At 40.5% G+C, this 15571-nt stretch overlaps 2 protein-coding genes across 5 annotated transcripts in view; both read right to left on the reverse strand.

Moving 5' to 3' along the window:
• Positions 1 to 1180: 1180 nt before the first annotated feature.
• smc1al (structural maintenance of chromosomes 1A, like) lies at positions 1181 to 10001 on the reverse strand. Its single transcript, XM_028992851.1, has 26 exons — positions 9893 to 10001; positions 9002 to 9190; positions 8641 to 8753; positions 8349 to 8552; positions 7564 to 7802; positions 6775 to 7033; positions 6563 to 6703; positions 6395 to 6477; positions 6181 to 6280; positions 5994 to 6101; positions 5684 to 5869; positions 5330 to 5509; positions 5101 to 5247; positions 4805 to 4942; positions 4613 to 4729; positions 4429 to 4535; positions 4196 to 4337; positions 3865 to 4010; positions 3624 to 3777; positions 3081 to 3194; positions 2812 to 2968; positions 2569 to 2723; positions 2331 to 2482; positions 2174 to 2243; positions 1969 to 2079; positions 1181 to 1847 (listed from the first exon to the last, which is right to left on the reverse strand). Exons 1-26 carry the CDS (start codon positions 9999 to 10001, stop codon positions 1767 to 1769), a joined length of 3702 nt encoding a protein of 1233 aa, XP_028848684.1. The 3' UTR covers positions 1181 to 1766.
• Positions 10002 to 10454: 453 nt separating this feature from the next.
• LOC114798462 (neural cell adhesion molecule L1.1-like) overlaps positions 10455 to 15571 on the reverse strand; it is a 37816-nt gene continuing 32699 nt past the window's right edge. For 2 of the 4 annotated variants that reach the window (XM_028994198.1, XM_028994200.1), the window contains exons 26-29: positions 14281 to 14412; positions 13424 to 13496; positions 13325 to 13336; positions 10455 to 13226 (exon numbers count right to left, since the gene is read on the reverse strand). In XM_028994198.1, coding sequence (XP_028850031.1) covers positions 12953 to 13226; positions 13325 to 13336; positions 13424 to 13496; positions 14281 to 14412 — 491 coding nt within the window. In that variant the 3' untranslated portion in view covers positions 10455 to 12952. The remainder of the gene's footprint in view (positions 13227 to 13324; positions 13337 to 13423; positions 13497 to 14280; positions 14413 to 15571) is intronic. The other 2 variants (XM_028994201.1, XM_028994202.1) reach the window with 2 other exon arrangements.

Consider the following 15571-nt stretch of genomic DNA (forward strand, 5'->3'; position numbering starts at 1 on the left):
ATAGGCAGCGTCATTATTTACTTACTTGACAGCTCACCTGAATTCAACCGCACATTCACCCAGAAGAGGCTGAATGAAACCCTGTGACTCAGCTTGGTTTAATGTGTTGTTTAATAGGCACATTGCAAGTATTATTAATACCACTGACTTGGCCTGGGGGTGTTCCAGAGAAGGCACTTTTCAACGTAGATTTCTCTTATCTCCCAGCACTGCTTGACTGGTACCACAATCTCTCAAGGTACTAGGAAAGCATTCATTTACATTTATTAGAGGTTCTTATCTAAAGCGCCTTACAATCAGTAGTTACAGGGAGATTCCCCCTGAAGACACTTAGGGTTAAGTGTGTTGCTCAGGGGCGGCCTAGATGGTAAGATACAGAGCAAAGCACCATCCCCACTCACTGCTCCCTGGGATGCCTTTCATGGCTTCCCACTGCGGGAGATTGGCCCACCATTGGCTCATCTGGTTAAATCCAGATGACACATTTCATTTTGTGCACTGTGTGCTGTGCTGCAGTGTTTCACAATGACTTCACATTCACTTTCACCCATGGACACATTACATTTTACATTAACATTTACAGCATTTATCAGACGCCCTTATCCAGAGCGACTTACAACCAGTAGTTACAGGGACAGTCTCCCTGGAGCAACTTAGGGTTAAGTGTCTTGCTCAGGGACACAATGGTAGTAAGGGAGATTTGAACCCGGGTCTTCTGTGTTACCCTCTAGGTTACTACCACCCATCTAGACTCTTTGGTCTTGACCAGATGTCCAAACCACTGAGTCACGGAATCTTCAAACGTATGATTAAAAACCTTCCTCTATAAGAAATATTTCAATTAAAAAGGCCTCCTTATAGAGTCTCAGTTAATAAGCAATTGGTATTTACAAGATCCTAGTGAACCAAACAATGGATTTCAATGATGGACATTTTAAAGCACTCACGTAAGTCGCTCTAGATAAGAACATCTGCTAAATCCTGTAAATAGTATGTCTTGATCAGAGACCAGGCCCTAAAGTTAGTTTCTCGACCATGGTGTTGGCCAGAAGAAATACTCATCTCAAACATCTATCTAATGTGATTCAGAAATTTCTCTTTCAAAATTGTAAATCAGAATGCTGCCCAGCTGGAAACACATTTAAATCTTCCCACCCACTGTACCTAAAAAATGCAAATGTAGGGCTGTGTTTCACTTTATTTATTTAAAAAAAGCAGAAAAGCATACAGAACTCTACAGATAAAAACATGGCGCTTAAGGAGAAGGTATGCAGAGGCAGGTATGTATTGTAGGATTATTAAATCCATTAGGGTCATTGACAAAACATGATATGAGTGTGTGATGAACTTGTATGTGTCCTGACTACTCCCTCATACACAGGTTACACTGTCAATTCTTCAAAAACACAAATGGAGCATTTTCTGGTACATAATGAATTATCCATACTAAAAACAGGAACAATGACTCAAATGGTATAGATATCAAATATACAGGTCAATAAATGTTATTAGTTTATAGAAGAAAAGACTACTTTCTAAAACTTTTTCCAAACTCAGATGATTGTTGAATGAGAAATACATGGTGAGCCAAAAACGACAAACTAAGAGATAAAAATTCTTGAAAACTGAAAATTTAAATAGAGGGGCAAGTTGTAAGGTATGCTGAAAACTCAAGGTCAACCAGGATAAGAATTTTCTGAAAGTGTTTTACTGTATTTGGAAAAAAAAACAACAACAAGAATTTAGGAAAGAAATGGCAGGCTGCTTTACTCGTTTGGAAGAGGGTTAGCATCTGGGTACTGAGAGAGGTCAAAGGTCAACACCTTGCTGATAACACAGTCACCTTGCTGCAGAGGGGAGGGGAAAAAAACATATATATAAATTTACTCTGGAATTTTAGTGACATTGTTGTTAATAAATTTTGTTCTGTATATTGTTTGTTATGTGTGTAACTCTAGCCATACTGACCTCAGGGTACACTCCTATAAGGGAGTCGGCTTTTGTGTAGAACTCCTCCTTTAGGGAAATAACAACAGCTTGAAAGTTCTGTACCGATTGGTCCTTGATGTAGTTTGCAACCTATTAGACAAAGCCACAATTACTTCATACAGAATGTGGAAAAATGTTAAACAAGAATTTAATAGGAGGCAGAGAAAACGCTGGTCTCACACACCTTGCCAATATTGGTGTTGTCGAGGGCAGCGTCAATTTCGTCCAGCACAAAGAATGGAGCGGGTTTATAGCTGCACAATGGGAGAAATGACATCAGCTGACTTATAGTCAAGAGGCGTGATGATGTCACCCTACATCTCACACAACACTGTGCTCACCTGTGTATGGCAAAGAGAAGAGCCAGAGCCGCCACAGTCTTCTCTCCTCCAGACAAGTTGTCCATGGGTCTGAAACGTTTACCTGGGGCCACACAGTTATAGTTGATGCCGTCCAAGTATGGTTCCTCTGGGTTCTCTGGGCCCAAGAATGCCTAGAAAACAAGTTGATCTTTCAGATTATATAATATGACAAACAAATGAGGAAAAAATAGAATAACAAGAGGAAGGACAGTCATACTTGGGCACTGCTGTTGCGAGAAAGAGCTTTGTAGATCTCATCAATGTTGGTGGCGACAGACTCAAAGCAGGCATTAAAGCGATCAAATCTCTCCTTCTTAATCTGTTCAAATGCCTGCTTGGCCTTCTTGGCTCTCTTCCTTGCTGCCTCAAACTCTAAAACCAGTCCAAGAAGGCAATCAAACACCCAAAGCAGCAAATGAGTCTCAAATTAGAACAATTCTGGCCTCCCAGTGTCCCTCACCGTCGCTGGTCTCCTGGAACTTGTCCCTGACACTTTCTAGTTTCTCCATTGCCTTCATGTTGGGGGCGCTGATCCTCTGCAGAATGCTCTGCTGCTCGTTCAGGCGCTGTTGCAGGGTGCTCATCTCCCCCTTGATCTCATCTTCTGACAGCGAGTCCTAACACACACATATACGATTTACTGAAGCACTTCATAAGAGTCAAAGACTTACACATCAAAACTGAAGATTCTATTAGAATGTTAGCACTATAAAACACACAGTTGCTTACCTTCAGGTCCTCAGACAGGTGGCTGTAGTCGATCTCAATCAGTGCTTCTTTGGCCAAGACTGTGCTGGAGGTCTTCTGGCTGTTGCTGAGGCTCTCCTCTGCCTGAGAGCTTCCCTACAGTCAAATCAGCAGCAAAAGTGTGGTCTCATGATTCTATTCGGTTATCAAAGCCTAAATTATTGATTAATCATGATGAATCCCATTAAATTTTCTACATTATGTCTCATCACATTTTAGAAAACATCAATGTTTTCAGTGTTAAGACCTTGTTCACATTGATGACCTTTTGATGTTCAGAGGGTGTTCATTTCAAATGTCCGTGTGGACAAGGATGAACTTCTCCTCCGACTGGCGCTATACTCAGGTCAGGCCGCCAGTTACTAGTCACACTTTTTTTACACGTCAGCCAGAAAATCACCAAGTAACATCCTTATTCTATAATCGATTATGTTCTGCACTGCATCCACATCTGCATCAATCATGAGATTGATTACAACATATACTGCAGAAAAGTCAGTAGATAGGGATGTGGCTAAATATTACCTCCTCTTGGCTAATATCATCCATGGTTCCTGAACGTAGGGGCAGCCGGATGTCCTGCATCTTGCAGGCCTGCAGCAGGTTGTGTCTGTCACTGCGCTTCTGCTCCAATTTGGTCTCTATGGCAGTCACCTCCTTCTGCAGCTGTGTCAGTTCCCTGGGAGCACAAACGGTCAACTCAAGCAGAGCCTGACTTGTGGCAACCACACAATTCAGGGAACAGGAACAACGCTGATACACTTACTTATTAGCGCCGCCCAGCTTCTTGCGGATTTCCTCCATTTCATGATTTTTGTCATTGACCTCTGATTTCTTAGTGAGATGCTGGTTCTTCAGGTCCTGCAGCTGAGCCATTGTCTCATCGATAATTTTCATGTGTCTCTGCTCTTCCTGAGAGATGAAAGACAAAATTTGAATAAAAAGCTGCTTATCCACTGTGTGGTGTTGTACACTCAAGAGACAGATGATGGGTGTAAAGTAACACGCAACAAAAGAAACATCATTATATGTGACATTATAAAATTAAAAGATATTTTGTCTTATTTGTACAAGCACAATAATAAACCCAACTTTACCTTCTTGAGTCTTTCAATCTCACTGTCATCCTTCTTCACTGTTTGCTCCCACATGATCACTTTTTCCTGTTCTTCCTTCAACTGGTTTCTCTCATAGTCCAGCTGGATGCCCAGACGGGTCTTCTGAGTCTCAAACTCCAGGCTGGAAGAGTGATACATGAAAAGCTAACTTTTTTTCACGTCCACAAAATAAAAACAAAATTCAACAAGCTGAGTATGATTTCAATGCTCACCGTTTCTTTGCAATCTCATTCTGCCTCTTCACCTTCTCCTCCTCAAACTCTCGGATGTTTCGGACGCCGATCTCTTCACAGAACTCCACAAAAACCTCGTCTTCCACCTATACGCAAAACATCTGCATGTATTACTGAATGTACAGCACCTTCGAAATTGACCGCACCTTCTAAACTGCCTTACAAGATTCATCCTGTCCTTGAGGTCCTTCATGTCTCTCTCACGTGACTGGATAATTCTCCTGATGTCGTTGATGCGGGGCCCAAAGTTGGCCAGCTCGCTCTCCAGCTTAGACTTTTCCTAAAATGAAAAATGCCTGTCATATTAATAATTATAAAAAAAACTTAAAAATAGGACAAGAACTGAGCGTTGTACCTGCATATTCAGTGATAAATGGCGAGTCTTGGTTTGTTCAAGGTCACTTTGGGAGTATTTCAGTCTCATCTGCAGACCGTGGGCTTGTGACTGAACCTGACGAAGCTCCGCCTCCTTTCTCTTTGCCTTCATTTGCTCCTAAATGTTCAAACACAGCCAATCAGCACTCATTCCCCGTTGAGGTGAGATGTTCAAAAACACCAATGCAATTTAAACACACTACCAATGCGTTCCAATGTGATTTCATAGGGCCCTACAGGTATGAGATGCAGAAAAGAGGCTGATAGTAAGATTACTTTGAGCTCATCTGTGAGTTTCTCCTTCCTCTCTTTCAGCTTGTCTACTGCCTTCTCGTCCCAGCGCCGGGCCTTGGCCTTTAGGTCACTGGCACCTCCTGAAATAACACCAGACTTCTGGAACAGCGTGCCATCCAGCGCCACCGTCTAAAAACGAAAAACAGTCAAAGCCTTTAGAAATGAATAATCCCAAAAACACACAGAGTTCAGGCGATTGAGTAGTGCACACCTTGTGTCTGCTGGGCCCTCCGAAGGCAATCCTGCGCGCGTCCTCCACATTCTCGCAGACGAGGGCGTTCCCGCAGGCGTACTGTAAGGCCTTCTTGATCTGGGGCGGCTCATAGCGAATGACATCGATCACCAGCTTGGCCCCACGCAACTCACGCAGCTTCTCATCTGTAGGCTTCACCTGTTGGGTGGAGGTCAAAGCTGAGTGAAATGGTTAACACCCCACTAGTCACTGTAGACAATCAAAATGTAATAAATCCACAAGACATAACACTGACTTCATTGAACTTTCTTTTTGTGGTATACACTGTGTCTACACCCATGTTGCCATTAAACAACAATGTGCAGATGATACCTCCAAATAGTCAAGAGGCAAGAAGGTTTCAGGTTCTCCTCTTTGCTCTTTGATGTACTGGATGCAGTCTCTGCCTGTTTTTTCAGAGTCCACAATGATTGCATCCATATTCTTCCCCAGAACCTTGGTCACAGCAATCTGGAATTTTTTCTGAGTGGGCTGGCAGAGGTCAATGAGCCTCCCGTACTGAAAGAGAAATTAGAATAAATGTTCTCCTATTAATAGAAAAAAAATCATTATTTAGTGCAATTATAAACAAACCAATAACAAAGATGATATTCAACAATAGTCAAATTCAAAGAAAACCTACAACTGATCCTGGGTAAAGTCTCTTGATGCTTTCCATGATCTCAGCCTTGCGCTGCTGCCTGCTGTTCTCCTGGCGGTCGATACGGGCGTCGCCAAGCTGTTCCATTACCTGCAAGGCAACAGGACGAATCACATGAGCAGAGTCTGGAGCCAGAAAGCGCTTGTCCAGAAGGCCACAGCTATCTTACCTGATTAAGTTCCATGTTAATTTCATCTATTCTCCTCTTGGCCAACTCTACCTCCTCTGTCAGCTCTTCCTCCATCCGCTTCTGCTCATCCAGAGACTGCCTAAGAGGCAGGAAGTGAACAGCAAAGGATAAAACATTACAACGTCACATACTATTACATCAAAGTTGTAAGGCTTCACAGTCAGAAAAAATCTAGATAAGGGTGTGGCAGTACCTGCTGGTGGCGATGTAGTCCTCCAGTTTCTCAATGCGCTTCTGGTTTTCTTCAATCTCTCTGATCTTCTGCTTAATCTTGGCCTAAAAAGGAGACAAGGGATACATAGAAACGATTCAGTAACATCTTCATGAGTTACATATTTGCAGAGTTGTCTTGTTTCCACACCTCAGTTTCTATTTTCTTCCTCTCCTCCAAGTCTAGACGGTCCTGGTCAGCTTTCTGGTCGCGGTTGAACTTCTCAAGCTCCTGGGCTAGAGTGGCTGCCCGTTTACTGGCTTCCTCTTTCAGGCGGTGATAAGCTTTCACCTGCAGGGAGATTGAGGGAATATGACGATAAATCCATTTAAAACAGTTTTACAGAAGTGTGTGGTTCAAACCTGGTTCTCCTCTAACTGCAAGTCCTGTCCCTGGCTCTGTGCCTCCTCCTCCATGCGCTCGTCAAACTCCTGCCGAGCCATCTCCACAGCACCCTGCTCCCGTTCCAGCTCCTCCATGTCCGCCTTACGCTTCTTGTAACACTTCTGTGCGTTCTGCAGGGACTTGCGTGCGGCTTCCAGTTTTTTTATCTTGTGGGCGGTGTTTTCCTTTGCCTTGATATACTGAGGTCTCTTCTGATTCAGCTCAGCATCTTTCTCCCTGCATACAGCGAGGTAAAACTAAATATACACCCAATGACATTTATCGATTCTATTAAAATTATGCAAATTTATAATAAACATCAAAAAGACCATTAATCATATTAATAGTTCATTAAATGGCAAATCAGAGATAACATCAATTTAGATCGTGCTATAACAGAAATGTTGATTGTCATAATAAAAACATTTAAAAAGTGATTGTCATTGTGATACACAGCAGCACAGCACAGACTGAAATGTGTCCTCTGCATTTAATCCATCCATTAGTGAGCAGTGGGCAGCCATGACAGGCGCCCGAAGAGCAGTGTGTGGGGACGGTGCTTTGCTCAGTGGCACCTAAGTGGCACCTTGGCAGATCGGGATTAGAACAGGCAACCTTCCGATTATGGGGCCGCTTCCTTAACCACTAGCCCACCACTGCCCATTAGAGTGGGGGTAATCACCATTCGAATAACAAATAATTAACAACATGATTGGGAAATGACCCCTGGGTGAAAAACTGCCTGAAGCTGCATTGCTATGGCTCACTTTATCTCCTTCTCCACAGTCTGCTGGTCCCTCATGAGCCTCCCCAGCTCCTTTTTCTTATCCTTCAGCTCCTCCTCCACACGGTCCATGCGCTTGCGGTCCTTGTCGATCTCGCGGTTGCGGTGTGACAGCTCTCTGTTGAGCTTCTCAATCTCTGCCTCATTGTGGTAAAGCTTGAAGAGTTGCAGCTGGACATTGGCCCGCACCACTTCATCTTTCAACCGCTGATACCTCTCAGCCTGAGTAAGTAGACAAAGAAGGATGAGACAAAGGAGGACAAGAACCCTGTAAATAGAAACACGTCCTTAAGATAAGCAGAACAAACTAAAATGTTCATCATTGTTCTTACATAATTTTACAAAATAATTTCCATGGCTTTTCAATCACTCTAAGGCAAGTTTTCATGACCATACAATCTCTGAAATTTCTGTACAAATCTAAGAAAAAAACAAAACAAAAAAAAAAACATAAAGCCAGCAAAGATACTACAGGCCTGCGGTATTTTTAAACGTTGTAATTCTAAATGTAGAAAAAATATTTCTTGCACAGTCTTATGGGAACTATGTACTTCGTTATAAATTCAAGTGTCAGTCAGATTTCAAAGACTCTTCCAGAACTTTATTTTGTATTCCAAAACTATACAAGGCCTGTAAAATTCTCTTATCAAATCCCATGACTTTTCCAGGTTTTAATGACCACAAGAACCCTGTACAATAATTCATATTTAAACAATCAATTGGTAAATCCACGAGAGAGGAAACATAAAATCAATCTAAAATACAGACCTCTTCTTTTTCCTGTTTAGCTTCTTTGCGCTCTGCAGCAATGTTTTTTTTCCGATGGTAGTTGAACTGCGTATCCTCTTCTGCCTTCACCATTTCTTTTTTCCTCCGGTCGTACTCCTGAGCCAGCTCACCAGAACGGGAGATCTCCTCAAACAGGGCTGTGCGCTCCTTTGGGTTCTTCATGGCAATCGACTCCACTGCCCCCTACAATGGAAACAACGAGAGAAAAGTTGAGAAACAGATGGCATGAAGGAAACACAGGCAAAAATCAAAGATATCAGGAGGGCTGTACCTGGAACACCAGGAAATTCCTGGCCTTGATGAGGATACCAAGCTTCTCCAGCTCTTCACTGTACTCAGAAAGACCCACCACTTTGTTGTTAATGCGATACTCTGAGGATGAGCCTGAGAGAAAAATACACTAAACTGTAAAAAAAAAAATGTTTTGTGAAGCACACTGAATAGTCTACTTCATCTGCCAGTGCCAGTCTGTGAATTAGTACCAAATCAATTATTTTAGTAAAGTACAATTAAATTATATTCCCGTCAATTCATTTTCAGTAAAATTGCTACGTTGGAGTCACAGGTGTGAAAAGCCTCATAGGCACAGATGTATCTGGATATGGGTGAAGTAAGCCCTTCATAGCTCCTACCTATGATGATTCTGGAGAAGCTGCGCTCTTCACCATTGTCGTTCTGATACACCATGCTCACAAATGCACGGTTGGCTGCTGGTTTCCCAACCGGAGCACCATGGATCAGGTCCTTCAGCGTCTTCACACGCAAGTTACTAGTCTTTTCTGCTAGCACAAAGCTGATTGCATCCATAAGATTGGATTTGCCTGAAGACATTGGAGGATGGGTATTACCATTTACAATCTATCGATGATTAAATGTCCCCTCACATGAACATTTGTGAGATTTTTTTTAAACATTAATACGAGTTCCGCTAGCCTGCCTATGGTCCTGCATTGGCTAGAAATGGAGATAGGTGTAAAGTGTGCTTTGGCCATTCTGTTTCTCCATTCAAGAGTGGCAGCTGAGATGCTTGGATCTGGAATTTGTCCCCTCATCCTCACAAGAGGAAAAGGTTACAGGACTTCCTGTTTGCGTGAAACATTGTAGTTTTTTAATTGAGTTGATGTTCCACCTCAACTTCTATAGGCTGCTCTCCTCCTCATTAACATCAAAAGCTACACACAATGAAAATATTAATATTATGTTCATAACACATTATAGTACAACAATAACATCTTACATTATACTTTATGATTTTTCACAGGGTGCTTACGCCTGCTATATGAAGCACATAAAAAAAAAAGATATTGTAATATAGAGAAATTTTATAAAAACAACACATTGATACATTAATATATCCCAACAAATACCTTAGTGGGTAGACTGCCTGCATTTAGTACATTTTACAAGGTAATAAATAAAACTAAACCGGTATACGTTGGGAAATCTGTAGGCGTTTGCCTTTTTTCCAGCGCGGCCCGCGCCCACGGCGCCTGGGACTCGAGTGACCCGGCGTAGCTACTCACCTGATCCATTGGGTCCGATGATGGCTGTAAACTTATGAAACGGACCGATGATTTGCCTGCCTTTGTACGACTTAAAATTTTCTATCTCGATTAATTTCAAGTAACCCATTTTATAAGAGCGGAAAACGAGGGACGTCTCTGAAACGGTATTAGCTAGAAGCTTCCTAGCTAACTGGCTAAGCGCTAATAAAATACTCAGTCTCTGTGCTGAATAATTCGCGTGTGCACGTCAAACATATTCGATACTAAATCATTGCCTACAATTGCACGTAGCTTTCTGAACTTCGTAGACCTATATCGTAATGTGCAAAAAAAAAACGAGAGGCAGTCGACGTGCAACGATGCTGTGAAAGCGCGGGCACACGGGGTAAACAAGTATTTTCTCGCGAGAGTTTGTCGGAAAGCGTCACACGTGCGCCGGCCACTAAGGTGCGCTATCCGACTTTTATTCGCCATGCAATGATGAACGGTCTATAGAGAACAACACGTTCACAATGGTTCAGAAAATTACCGTTACTTTTTCACCAAGCATTGCACACTCTAAAAGAACAACAAACCAGAATTTAAGCTTTTTGCATATCCATTTTATTTGTATTTAAGTGTATGTTGATGCAGCACAGGATGCAAGAAGCAGGTACAATGCCACCAGGCCCAAAACACAGGATAAAAGTTGCTAGATCCCAGCTACACGCTCAGCACCTCCGAAAGGCTTGTAGCACTGCTGTCACATCAATATTCTCAAGTTCCTCTGCCCCATCATCAGTCTAATCTCATTTGTTTCTGTGGTTCATATAGGCTGTTGCTATTTTTTTAAACCATTGAATTTTTATTGTCTTTTTTCCTAGTTTATATTCAAAAACAAGGCAATAGGAAGAAAAGCTACATACAATATCAACACATCCAAAAAATGCTGGGAAGTAAAATGAGAGAGCACACAATGCTGTACGACTCTACATTAGGTCTCCAATCTGCAAAAAGTGCAGTAAAGGTCCACTGGTTTCTGGTAACAAATTCACATTGTATGAAAATATATTTAAAATGCCTCTAAAAGCTACAGATCTTGACTGAACCTGTGGTGTTTTATATTGTCATGCATCTAACTGAAATCTGTGGGTCTTCAGTAATTATTTGCCTCTCAGGACAGACTTGCATATTCATTTTGGACTTGTACAGTAGAGGAGTTGCTGTAAAATCTCCAGCATTGGCTCTCATATTTCTTCCCAAGCTCGTCAAAGACATTGCATAAAATGCACTTCATTCATATTCAGCATTGGTTGAATTATTGTTTTCATTGTATTAATAAATGGAAGTTGGCAATGGATATTTTGAAATTTGAAATGGCTAAGGTGATTACTATTATCTACTTCTCTAAAGATGGTATTACTACTGACCAGTATAAGGGGAAGGATGAGGATTCATATCATCTGATGACACTGAAACACAGATTAAATTTATAAAAAGGAGTGCATTGATATAAAACAAATATAATTTTATAACATAATTGAAATGCTAAAAGACAATCATTTAGATTTATTTACATTCAGAAAGTGACATTGTCAGTCCTTAATCCTTCCTATACTCCTTTTATTCTTTCAGATCATTCTCTAACAATTCCTCTACTGTTTATTTCTAAGAGGCCACACTGCTATCAGAAAATAACGACTGGGAAAATAATCAGTATAAGCAAAATAATCACACACACAATGTTCATCCCAAATACAATCAGCAATGCCAGTCCCTGTTGAGAGGCATTAATGATTAAATTTTTTCCAGTTTTCTGCCCCTAGACATATTTCACATTTTCACTGAAAAATAGCATCAGAAATAGGCTAACCACTGTCATTTTTATCATACCTGTGTGAATTATTAATTGCGAATTGTCACAAAACAGGTTTGTATTGGTATTGGTAGGAACGCAAACAGATGAAAATGCTTAAAAGGAATAGACCATTAAAGGAGACGTAAGCAGTCATGAATAATAACAGAGATGTTTGTAACACCAAACATTACAATAATGCAGTAACAACGCTGCAGCTGCTGCTTACTCTTCTGAGAACAGTTAATGGTATGAAGGAACAGACTAAAACACTTACTCCCAATGGTAAAATAATGTAGAATACCATCATTGTATTTGCAGTGAGTTCACACACAATGAATATGCACTATTGTCCTATTAGCAGTGCATAAATAAATAATGCTCTACATTGAATTTCACAAGTTTAGTATGCTGTGTCACACAACAAAACTATCTGAAACAACTAAACTAAAGAATTGTCATGGTAAGCCTTTCCATACAGATACAGATACATTGTATGTGCACATACAGACATAGAAAGTGATTCATTAGAAAAGACATCATAAAAAATTAATTTAAAAGTCTAAAATATATTAATGTAATAAACCAAATTTGATAAATATAAAATTGTGGTTAAAAATGAAATAAAAATAATATTTGAGGACACTAGGTATGTTCACCACATAACAAGAGACTCTTAGGAAAAAAGAACCACACTTCTAGAATCCCTGTAATTTGCAGTTTGGAGTGCAGACCTTTCATCCCCTCACTCTCTTCTTCCCCCATTGCTCCCTCGCCTCATCTGACCATGTCTTCTCCCAGTTTGTTGGTCCTCATTTGGTATAGAAGTAAACACAAAGAGATTGTTGGTCTAAATTACTGGAGGTAACCCGGAGGGAGGTGCAGTTTACATTATGAGGAAGACTGAGAAGTGAACAGGGGTCTTGAAATGTCACGTGTTGTAAACCTGGATAAACTAATCAATCTCTGTAAACAGTGTGTGGAACATGGGTATGAGTGTACAGACTATACCTGACTGTATATGTGTGTGTATGTGTATGTTCATGCCAAAATATGTTAGCACCACAAACAGTGCTGACTGGGTCATGGTCCTGCAGGCGCTTCATGTCTTCGGAGTCGTTCCAAGAAATCTAAGTGGAGTATGAGGAAGTAATGTTCCCTGGGGCTGTGTAGTCAAATTGAATGTATATGGAACCATGTGACACCATTTCCTCTTTCTGGATTGTTGTCACCTTGCCACTCGCCTAAATCACCTGGTCCAGGATGCCAGTAACAGAATTGTTAAAGCTGATGCTGGAAGGGGGCATAGTGGGGTTTATGGGTGAGGTGGGCCCAGAGCTTCCCTGGCCACCATGCGCAGGGCCCCCTCTGTGACCGCTGTATTGACCAATGAAGGATCCATCCTCGTTGTACTGGATGTCTACACTGTCTGCGTACCCAGCCAGGCTGTCATCGCTGCCCATCTTACTCTCAACACAGAGCGATGGCTGGCTGCCAGAACGCTTCTCTTCATTATCACTGAGAGAAACAGAGAGAAACACAACAGCTATCTTAGTAATTAATTTTCTTATAGCGAATAAACTGGTCACAAGACTGAAAGTGAACTTAACATATACCTTTCCAAAGATCTGAGAGCATTGGAAGAATTTGTGGAAAACATGTTAAGACAAAATAAATAAACAGAATTTCTCAGTATATTTGTGGACCTAACTGACCTGTACTCCCCAAAGGTCTCATCTTTCATTGGCCGGGCCTCTGAGTCCACCTGATGCTCCTCTTTGCCCTTCACTGCAAAAAACACAAAATCTTCAGAATATTACCTTCAGGTGCACATTATAGTCTTAACCCAGTCTTAAGTCACGTCCATACCATTTAAGTCTAGTTAAGTTTCAGTCAACCAAAGTTCTGAACATTTTAGTCAGAATTATCCATGAGTATTTTAGTCTAGTTTTAGTAAATGAAAATTGCATTTTAATCTCTTTTATTAGTAATGCTATTATATTTAACAAGTACATTTTAATTACTTCATAATTAAAACAAGGTTATCTTATTATTATATTATTGTTACCTTATAGAATCAATAATATTCTACATTTATTCCAGACTCAGAAAATGCTCTGATGTGTTCCATGTTTTTCACCATTATGTTTTCTTTTCCACTTCACTGTAAAGAAAGTGTGTGCAAATATTGCTTTGGCATTTTCTCCCAGCTATTTGCTATCCCACCCATGTCATGTGTTCAACAGGATAGGAGTGGAAACATAAATTAATAATAATAATAATAATAATAATATTAAAAATAACAATAATGACATTAAATGAGAGGAAATAACGAGACATTTTATAGTTTATAGTTTAAATTTTTTTAATTTTATGATGTATTTTGTCATAGTAATAGCATTTATGTTGCGTCATGTCTTGTTTCTGTTATGTCATAAAGGTTCGTTGACGTTATTTCGTCATAAGTTTAGTTGACAAAAACAACACTGGTACACTTTGGGAAATTTTGCCAGATGGTGTCTGCTCTTTGTGTTTGTCACTGTAAGAGTGAGCTGTGTGAAAGTGACGTTACCTGAATACTTGCCCCCTTTGCCTCTTTTGATGAAGCACAGAATGAGCAGTACCAGCAGCAGCAAGACGATAGCGCTAATGAGCCCAATGAACCAGCCCTCTGTGGCAAAGCCAGTCCCCACCGCGAAGAGCTCTAGAGGAAGAATTCATCAGAAAAATAATAAGGATGGATGTTCATTGCGAATGTCCACTATTAACCATGGCTACTCCATCCTCATGAATCTATTCTTAAGTTCCCCAGACCACATGTTTGCTTCCCCCCCACATTTAAGGAGGATTAAAAATTAACCAATTAGGACATTTTCTAAGCCAAACATAAAAGGTCTTCAATAAATATACAACCCTTACCTGAAATAATTTTTCATTGTTATGGTTTTATGTGGTCTTTATTGGAACGTCTATGCACTTACTCTAAATTATTTGCTCAAAGAGATAACTAGCATGCAGTTCTTTCCTGTTCTATCTGGCTATTTGTGTAACGTTTCATTATGCACTATATTAGAGGAAACAGACATCATCTATAGCTCAGATATGTCCTCTTTTTGAGATCTGGAAATTGCGTCTGGATTGGAGTTACAGAATTGTCCAGGCTTCATCAGGATGCAGTGCAGAAGACAATCGATTATATAAATAATAATAATAATAATGTGATTAAATGAGAGGAAATAACAAGACATTTTAGTATAGTTTTAATTTTGTAAATTTATATATATTTTAGGTTATATTTTGTCATAGTAATAGTCACATGACCAGCATTTATGTTGCGTCATGTCTTGTTTCTGTCATGTTATAAAGGTTCATTGACATTATTTCGTCATAAATTTAGTTGACGAAAACAACACCCACTATTATTATAATAATAGTGGGCGGTAGTAGCCTAGTGGGTAACACACTCGCCTACAAAACACAAGACCCAGGTTCAAATCCCACTTACTACCATTGTGCCCCTGAGCAAGACACTTAATCCTAAGTTGCTCCAGGGGGACTGTCCCTGTAACTACTATAACTACTGATTGTAAGTTGCTCTGGATAAGGGCGTCTGAAATACCGTAAATGTAAATATCATAATGTCGTCGCTTGGTGATTTTCTGTTGGCATAAAAGTTCTTGTTAAAAAGTAAGGTAGTGACTGTGGCTGCCTGATCTGAGTACAGCGGCAGGGTGGGTAGGAGTTTCCCTGTGCCGTGCACCACTCGGCAGCCTTGTTCTTACACTATGATCAAAGTTGAAATTTTCACGCGACCAATATAATCAAATTGGTTAGCGTTCCTCCTGAACCGTCAAAACAGACAC

This window comes from Denticeps clupeoides, chromosome 10 (assembly GCF_900700375.1).
Source record: "Denticeps clupeoides chromosome 10, fDenClu1.1, whole genome shotgun sequence".
Classification (NCBI taxonomy): domain Eukaryota; kingdom Metazoa; phylum Chordata; class Actinopteri; order Clupeiformes; family Denticipitidae; genus Denticeps; species Denticeps clupeoides.

What these genes read in the sequence shown, in the direction of transcription:
- smc1al (XM_028992851.1), bottom strand. Translation starts at nt 10,001, where the DNA reads ATGGGTTACTTGAAATTAATCGAGATAGAAAATTTTAAGTCGTACAAA. An exon ending in TCAAGGACAGGATGAATCTT is followed by an intron (nt 4,536 to 4,612) that starts GTAAGGCAGTTT and finishes TTTTGCGTATAG; the next exon opens with GTGGAAGACGAGGTTTTTGT. An exon ending in GTTCCAGGAGACCAGCGACG is followed by an intron (nt 2,724 to 2,811) that starts GTGAGGGACACT and finishes GACTGGTTTTAG; the next exon opens with AGTTTGAGGCAGCAAGGAAG.